The 9,093-nt window shown below is 48.1% G+C and overlaps 1 protein-coding gene across 1 annotated transcript; it reads left to right on the forward strand.

Moving 5' to 3' along the window:
* The first annotated feature begins 2,457 nt into the window (after positions 1 to 2,457).
* GJD4 (gap junction protein delta 4) lies at positions 2,458 to 5,936 on the forward strand. The gene is made up of 2 exons (XM_070801928.1): positions 2,458 to 2,521; positions 4,996 to 5,936. The coding sequence occupies exons 1-2, from the start codon at positions 2,458 to 2,460 to the stop codon at positions 5,934 to 5,936; spliced, it is 1,005 nt and encodes a 334-aa protein (XP_070658029.1).
* The last annotated feature ends 3,157 nt before the right edge of the window (positions 5,937 to 9,093 follow it).

Here is a 9,093-nt window from a genome sequence, read left to right on the forward strand (position 1 = left end):
CCAACCAGAGAGGGCAAGTCGCCCCAAATGGAAGCAGCAGCTGTGCCAGGTTCAGGGGTTGCAGAGTCCTGGGAGCTGCCTGGGTGGTTCTTCTGGGGGTGGGATGTGAGTGCTGGGCAGGCTGGGCTTGGTGGGCCTGGCTAGACCTGGTCCCAAAGGTGATGGGCCACTGAAGAGTGTGAAGCAGTTAAAAACAAAACCAAACCTTAAGTGTTTCAAGCAAGTTGAGCCCTGGGATTTTGCTGGGGCATGGCAGATCTTGGTGTCACTCACCCAGAGAGAAAACCAGGGGAATCGTTCAGGATATGTAGGGAAAAGCCAAGGTTGGGAACCAGGAGGAGTAGACCCTCAGATGCCCAAGTCACTACCGTGTGTCATTCTTTATATTTTTAAACCATTTTCATGCCTATGATCTAACTTTGCATGTCACAGCCACTCTGCATAGGTAAAAGGCATCATCTCACTGGTGAGAAAAGTGAGGCAGGAAAAGCTCTAGTGATTGGCTCAAGGTCACAACATTCTGAGTCCCCATTCAGAACAGGCTCTTTAGACCCTGCAGCAAAATTCAGTCACTGCTTTCCTAAGCAATGACTTATGGGTGACTTGCGAGTGCCTTTTAAAATTCAGTCATTGTTGTCCTGGTCTTTTCGCTTTTAAGTCAACATCCCGTGTGGTCTATTAGGGAGCAAATATATTTTCCTTTATTTTATACTCGAACCCTTGAAATGACTATTTAAATATTTTAACTACAATTTCTCTCAATTTCATTGTCCGTGTCAAAGCATTTGACTAAAATGTAGCACAACTATGGTTCCTTTCAAGGGGGTCAAAATGTTTTCTGTGGATGGAAACGTTCCCTATGAATGAAGATGAAAGAAGCTTTGTTGTACTCTTCCTTGGGGAATCTTTCTAGGGTTATTACCAAAGTCAAGAATAGATCAGAAATGGAGAAAAGGTAGGAATATCAAGAAGAGCTTTCATGGAAAATTGAAATTATTCCTTTTAAAGTTCACAAATCCCACCTTGATGATAGACCGCCCCCAGTCTCGCAGGATAGCTCTTCCCAGGTAGAAAAGTAGTGATCATGAGATGATTTTGAGGCAACTGTGATTGATGTCAGCAGGTCCAGATGGTGATATTTTATGAAAAATTTAAAGGACATTTGTTAAGCTGATTCAATAGCAGCAGCCCTGGGCTCAGTGGGGCTGGGGGATCCAAGAAGTGTGCATCATCTGTGAAGGTGTTTGGGCCCAGTTAGGGATGGAAATGCTAGTGATTTGAGTTTTGCACACAAGGGTTTCCCGCCTCTGGGCCACAGACCGGTACCTCCTGTCAGATCAGCAGCAACATTAAATTAGAAATAAAGTGCACAGTAACCATCATGCACTTCGATCATCTGGAAACCATCCCTCCACCAGGTCCATGGAAAAATTGTCTTTTGCGAAACTGGTCCCTGGTGCCAAAAAGGCTGGGAACAGTACATGCTCGGTGCTCATAACAAACACCACTTCCTGTCTGTATCCCACAAACCCTGCTGTAAACACAGGACTATTGGGAAGATGCGGTGATTCCCAGTGACCAGGTGGCTGCCCCAGTTTTGCATCCCAGTTCTTTGTCTCTGAATGAAGGGCTCTCATCACTAACCCAGATAGGAAATAGCTCTGCAATGACCTAGTCCCAGGGCAGATTCCTGCTGTCATCCAAGATATAGGAATTCAGAGTTAGGACAATGATTCTCTGGGGCTCGAGTTATGCTGGATTTGTGGTAATGAATCCACCTGCCAATGATGGATACTCAGTGGATGCTGGTTCAATCCCTGAGTCAGGAAGATCCCCTGGAGAAGGAAATGACAACCCACTCCAGTATTCTTACCTGGGAAGTCCTACAGACAGAGGAACCTGATGGAGTTGCATAGGGTTGCAAAGAGTCAGACTGAGCATGCAGGCACTGTTCAGTGCTTCATAGAAGAGATGAAATATGGACATTTTAGTGCTTCTTTAACCAGTGAAGATGTTATAGAAATGTTTTCAAGGAGGAAATGCCTTTTTCATAGAGACTTGACTGGTTGACTGAACTTTTCTTTCTTGGGTTAAACATAGCCACTTCTCTTGCATCCTGAGGCATCCGCTCTCCTGGTGGAGACACGTGAGCACGGCCAGGGGCCTGGAATGTCCCAAGAGGGTAAGAATAGCCAGATGAGCGACGGCTGCTGCTGGCCTCTGGTCACTGCAGTTGTCAGGAAGGCTTTGCCTCAAACAGCTCGGGGCCGCCTCCACTGGAGACAGAAGAACAACCTCGTGCTCCTGGGCTTGAATTGTCCCTTTAGTACCTCCAGCTCTCACCTGGAAGTATTTTGTAGCAAAGATACACATATTCTTGCAAAGATTTCCCACCTCCTTGGAGAACACAAGCTCTGGACAGCTCCAGTCACCTTGAGTCTGTGACCCCCTGGAAGCATGGACCAGTCGGACCTGCTGGGGTTCCTTGTCATCACCCTAAATTGCAACGTGACCATGGTGGGTGAGTAGTACAAACCCCTGCAGAACACGGGTTCTGCCTTGGATCACTTTTCCTGGTCCTTCTCCACGAGGAAGGCTTGCCTATCCCTGGAGGACAGGGAGCCATGGCTCAAGTTTTCCTCTAATTCTCCATCATTTAATGAGGCTCCCCATCATTTAAGCATGTCTTGGGGGTGAGCAATATTTCTCTCAAGAGGTGTCTTCTTGCTAACATTTGGGGGCTAAGTGGGAGGGATATGTTTATGTAACTCTTCTTTGGCTACTAGGAAAAGAAACAATACAAAGTTAAGAAATTCATGCCTTGAGTCAGCTCGCTTGTTCATCTTTTTTAGGGATTATCCTTGAAGCTCCATTTGTAAAGATTAGTAAATTCTCTTGTGTACTTTAAACCAAATCCCAATTTTAATTTTAGCCTTTTTCCTCTAACAATGAAAGTAATAAAGTTTTGATTTATTTGAGTTTGATGTAGCCAAGTTAAATTTTCAGAGAGGTGTGGCTACCCTGATAAAGGTATTGAGAAAAGGATTAAAATATATCCATGAAGTGGCTAATATTTTTCTTGTTCGTTGCTTTTTAAACTAAGCCAACTTAGTTTTAAAAGTTTGAGTTAATGACTTTATCACATAATTATCATGCAATTCTTGAGTTGAACTGACTTCGTTGATAAAAGAATTTAATTCTTCTGATGTCAGGTGATTTCTGCATCTCATCACAAAACAAAATATTTACAAGTTATTTTGACTGGTCCTTCAACATATTCCAAACTTGTTGATTCATGACATGAAAATAGGACTTGGAAGTGATTTTGATTTCTAGGTTAGCCTCACACATTCACGATGAGTTGAAGAAAGACAAAACCTCAATTCATAATAGTTGGAATAGGGGGAAAGGAGTTCTGAACAATTGAAGAGTCTAAAAACTGAATGTTCTTCAAAAAATCTGATTTCAAGGGCCATAAAGCAACATTAAACACAAGTCCTGCAATTACATCGGAGAAGGCAATGGCACCCCACTCCAGCACTCTTGCCTGGAAAATCCCATGGACAGAGGAGCCTGGTGGTGGGCTGCGTTCCATGGGGTCGCTGAGAGTCGGACATGACTGAGCGACTTCACTTTCACTTTTCACTTTCATACATTGGAGAAGGAAATGGCAACCCACTCCAGTTGTTCTTGCCTGGAGACTCCCAGGGACGGGGCAGCCTGGTGGGCTGCCGTCTATGGGGTTGCACAGAGTCGGACACGACTGAAGCGACTTAGCAGCGGTAGCAGCAGCAATTATATAAGGATCATGTGGACTATTACCATAGAGAAAACTCATTGAAAATAGTAGCTTTTATTTGCTATACACAACTACAGGAAAGCACTAACATCTTTGAAAAAGTTCACTCTTTAATAGGAAGACTTTATTTACATCAGCCCAACTTTCTAGAATTTTCAGCCCAAAGTCTGAACTAGCTGAGCCAGATTAAACATTTTAGTTATCTGTGCTTCTTTAAATCTGTCAATTTCAAAGCATTTTACAAACAAGTATAGACATACCTCATTTTATTGTGCTTCCCAATATTACTTAAAAAAAACAAAACAAAACAATTGAATGTGGCAACCCTGCCTTAAGCAAGTCTTTGGTGCTGTTTTTCTGACGGCATTTGCTCACTTCATGTCTCTGTGCCCCAATTTGGCAATTCTCGAAATATTTCCAAGTTGTTAATTGTTACTAAATTTATTCTGATGAACTGTGTGATCAGTGATCTTCAGTGTTAATACCATCACTGTCTGAAGGCTCAAAGGATGGTGAGCAATTTTTAACAATGAAGTATTTTTTAGTTAAGATGTGTTCATTGTCCTTATAAAGCTGCTGCTGCTGCTAAGTCGCTTCAGTCGTGTCCGACTCTGTGTGTGACCCCATAGACCCACCAGGCTCCCCCATCCCTGGGATTCTCCAGGCAAGAACACTGGAGTGGGTTGCCATTTCCTTCTCCAATGTATGAAAGTGAAAAGTGAAAGTGAAGTCGCTCAGTCATGTCCGACTCTTAGCGACCCCATGGACTGCGGCCCACCAGGCTCCTGGGTCCATGGGATTTTCCAGGCAAGAGTGCTGGAGTGGGATGCCATTGCCTTCTCCGCCTTATAAAGCTACTGCACACTTAATAGACCAAGGTAGAGTGAAAACATAGCTTTTATATGCACTGGGAAATAAAAAAATCCTTACGACTCGCTTTATTGGGGTGGTCTGGATGGAAAGCGGCAGTGCCTCTAGGGTGAGCTTAATTGAGCCCAGGGTCCACACGCTGTAAGTGCTGGTTAGATATTCACCCAGTAAGCCAACTGGCTGATAGTCTTGCTGTGACTTCAACACGTTTATCTACTTAGTTCTCCAGTCTCGGTTCTCCATTCCCCTCAATAAGGACTTAGAACTACTACGAGGAGATGTATTTGTATGGCTGTAATGGTGCCCTTCCTGCTGCTTCTTCCCAGGGAAGATCTGGCTTATCTTCATGGTGCTGCTGAGGATGGTGGTGCTCATCCTAGCCGGGTCACCCGTCTACCAGGACGAGCAGGAGAGGTTCGTCTGCAATACTCTGCAGCCGGGATGCGCCAACGTTTGCTACGACATCTTCGCCCCCGTGTCCCACCTGCGATTCTGGCTGATCCAGAGCGTGTCTGTTCTCCTTCCGTCCGCGATCTTCGGCGTCTACGTGCTGCACAAAGGAGCTGAGCTGGCCGCACGCAGATCCCGTGGGCTGGAGGATGCCTCTGAGGACCATGACGCCCCGGGGCTGACCCCTGGGGCTAGGCGCTGCCTGACGGTGCCGGACTTCTCCTCGGGCTACGTGGTGCACCTCTGCCTCCGGACCTTGACCGAGGCAGCTTTCGGTGCCCTGCATTACCTCCTCTTCGGATTCTTGGTCCCCAAGAGGTTCTCTTGCACACACGCTCCTTGCACCAGCGTGGTGGACTGTTACGTCTCCCGACCCACGGAGAAGTCCATCCTGATGCTTTTCGTCTGGGCGATGTGCGCGCTGTCTTTCCTACTTACTGTCGCCGACCTGGTCTGCAGCGTGTGCTGGAAGACGCAAGGGCGACCCGGTGAGGCCCGGAGGAGACCGTGTCCAGGGGCAAGGGATGCGGCGCCTGAGGGACGCGGGGCGCGGGAGGGGCTGGGGGTGCACGAGGGACGCGGGGAGCGCGCTCGCACGGGCCTGGGGACCCGAGGGCCGGGCGCGCACAGCCCCGCGGCGGAGTCCGCCGCGCCCGGGAGGCTGGAGCTGCCGGGAGAGGACGAGAGCGACGCGTTGTCTTCCGCCAGCGACCAGCCGCGCTTGGCCCGGCCCGGAGCGGCGGCCCTGGGGTGGGAAGAGCGGCCCTGCGCGCCGCGTGCCCAGCTCTCCGGCCCCGGCAAGTCCGAGTGGGTGTGAGTCCCGATATCCCACCCCAGGGACCCGAACGCGGCGACCATCCGCACCGCAGAAAGGCAAGCGGGCGGGACAGACGGATTTCGCAGGAGGCTCTGATGCAGCTCACCAAAGATTTAATTTCGATAAAGCCTTTAGGGGGAGGGTGGAACGTCCTAGGTGTTCAAATGCGGATGGGTTAACCCAAGAGCATCAGGCCCCTGAATTTGCTGCTCTCTGATTCTATTGTCTTATCTTACCCTGTAAGGTGCTTCGTGAGAAGCACATCCTCTTGCGTTTACAGAGCTTTGATTAATATGCTAATGTTTTCGAAGGAGTTATTTTGTTTTGTTTTGGTTTGGTTTCGGTTTGTTTTTCTGCTTAGCTAAAAACGGCGTCTGTTACGAACTTCACGCACAGAGGGATATTCGTTTAACTTCTCCAAACTCCTTTAATAAAATTAATGCTGATTGCATTGAGATCTCGCATTTCTTACTTCACTGTGTCATAGGAGAACCCACAAATGCAGGAGATCTGGCTAAAAAACATTGGGGTCTTTTGTGGGGGTATCTTGAGTGGTTATTGCATGTGGGTGTGAGGTGCACAAGCTGAGGAGTGGCCACTGGCTTGCTTAGTGTTGCTGGGCATGTTGGCTGGGTGGCTGAGGGGAGGGGAGCACTTTGGCTGCTGATGGCAAAACTTGAGTTGTCACAGGGCTTCCAGTCCTGGCTCTGACTCTCCCCTGGCCCTGGGGAGAGTCCTACCGTTAGGGCTGCCCTAAGGGTCTTCATTCATGTCCCAAATGAGAAAGGCTGGGGGTGTTCCAGCCTTGCATTGTGTGCTGATGAACTGGGGAGGGGGTACCCTACAGACACAGTACTGTCATCTTCCAGGGGAGCTCCCCGCCATCGAGCCGAAAGTTGGGGTAAGGCTGTTCCTCTTCACCAGGAGGCAAGGAAGAGCCACGAGGTTGTCCTCCCAGAATGGATGAAGTGCCTCAGGTCCACAAACGCCCAGCACCGAAGAAGCCAGCAAATAGTGACACACGTGAACCAAGGCAGCCAGGGAAACAGTGGGCACTTTAAAAACTGTTCTAAAGATAACCCTGGCAGTGAACTATCTGTCGGAATATCAGATATTTCAAGGGGAGTGACCTTGGAATATCAGATATATCAAGGGGAGTGACCTCCTTGATCTATCAAAGCCATTGATTAAAACGTAAAAAAAAAATCATCCAAAATTGGTCTTGGCATAAAGCTCATTGAATGAATGAACCTGTTTTAACTTTGCAGTAAATTTCTCTTCTGCTCTCTGACTCTCTCTCTCTCTCTTTTTCTGGATTGCTCATCAACCTATTCAGAACCATGAACCATGACTCAGACCCCTTTGTTCAAAACTTAGATCAATGTCACACATAGCAAGTGCTTGATAAATGTGATTTTTGAGCCTGATATCCCTGAAGTATTCGGGGAAAGATCCGTTTCTTGTCCCTTGCAGTATTCAGTTCTGGCGTACTTTTGAGTTTGGGCAGTCTTACAGACATAAGAATTCTCTAGGGGCTTCATTGCTATTTTAAAAATAAGTTCCTCAGGACGCTTCAAAGACCCAGTGTGAGCCTTGATAATGTTGAGTGAAGAAAGGAAATCAAACTAACAAATATTGGTGGGGTGCCTGGCTGAGTGAGTGAGAGTCGCTCAGTTGTGTCTGATTCTTTGTGACCCCATGGACTGTAGCCTGCCAAGCTTCTTTGTCCATGGGATTCTCCACGCAAGAATACTGGAGTGGGTTGCTCTCTGGGTAACTCCTGGGAAAGGGAACTAGTGAGGGCTGAGCAGGGACTCTCTCCTGGCCATGGCACCAGAGAGAACTGGGTGGGCCCTGTTCTCCTATGAGATCTGTGAGTGCATGCTCAGGTTTGGCTTTATAAATGGCACCGGTATTTGGGTTTATTGGGAAGGGCTGCGTGGGCCTCTCAGTTGATGTCCCAAATCCTACTATTAGAGGAAGAGCCTGGAGATTTATTCTATGGAAAACTGTAAATGGCATTCAGAGTAATGGAGACCAAGAGAGGCAGAGAGATGCAGTGTTGAGGGTGGGACCCCCACGTCCATCATTTCTTGGCCAGGTCACTCCCATCCTCTGGGCCTCAGTTTCTTTCTCTGAGGAAAGAGGGTCTGCAATGACTGGTGCAGCTGTCAGCCCTTTTAACATCAATAGGGTCTGGTTTATCAGGCCTGGTCCACCTGGCTGAGCACAGGTTTCCATAAATGAAAATGGTCAGAACAGGAGAGACTTGCCTGTCCCAGGGAGAGCTGCCACAGAAGAGAGATGGGCACTTCATGAAAGTGGGGAGGGGGCTCTGAGGATGACTCACTGACTCCCCACTCGGCTGAGTGATGGCAGAGGCTGCACGGACAGACGTGGGTCATCTGCTGTGACCCACACTGTGACAGCAAGATTGCAGAAGAGGCTTGGTGTGTTCTGGAGCATGATTGGTTGTGTCAGCTTCATGGTAACTATCTCGTCAGAGCAACACAGAGGGCGGTGGGCCTCCTCTTCTCTTTCACACATGCCGCTGTACATCGCCTCTGGTTTGTGACAAGTTCTGAAGCCTTTGAATATCCTTTCTAGTTATCCCTTAGATGGGGGGGGGGGGGGGTGGAATTTCAGACTCTGTCCAAAAAAGGTAAAAAAAAAAGTAGAAAATCGTGTGGCTATCATCCTCCTTGCCAAGATTTCAGTCTACCTCTCTGTATCTTGGGGCTTCTTTGGTGGCTCAGTGGTAAAGAAACTGCCTGCCAATGCGGGAGATATGGATTTGATCCCTGGGTCAGGCAGATCCCCTGGAGGAGGAAATGGCAACTCCAGTACTCTTGCCTGGGAAATCCCATGGACAGAGGAGTCTGGCGGGCTACAGTTCATGGGGTGGCAAAGAACTGGACACAACTTGGTAACTAAACAGCAACAGCAAACCTGCATCTTGGGCATGCCTGGTGAACACAAGATGGTTCAGGGGCTTGGGTTCCTCCACGGAGCATTAGAGTCACCCGCTGCCCAAGGCAGAGGCAGCAGGAATTAAGGTAGTTGGACCTGCTCTAACAGGTCACCCCAATTTGAGACTCTTAGCACAGCAGTTTCACAAAGAGCTGTATTTTCTGACGGATGGACAGCTTTCCTCTGG

Source organism: Bos indicus, chromosome 13 (genome assembly GCF_029378745.1).
Source record: "Bos indicus isolate NIAB-ARS_2022 breed Sahiwal x Tharparkar chromosome 13, NIAB-ARS_B.indTharparkar_mat_pri_1.0, whole genome shotgun sequence".
In the NCBI taxonomy this organism is placed as follows: Eukaryota; Metazoa; Chordata; class Mammalia; order Artiodactyla; family Bovidae; genus Bos; species Bos indicus.

What these genes read in the sequence shown, in the direction of transcription:
- GJD4 (XM_070801928.1), top strand. Translation starts at nt 2,458, where the DNA reads ATGGACCAGTCGGACCTGCTGGGGTTCCTTGTCATCACCCTAAATTGC. An exon ending in TTGCAACGTGACCATGGTGG is followed by an intron (nt 2,522 to 4,995) that starts GTGAGTAGTACA and finishes GCTTCTTCCCAG; the next exon opens with GGAAGATCTGGCTTATCTTC.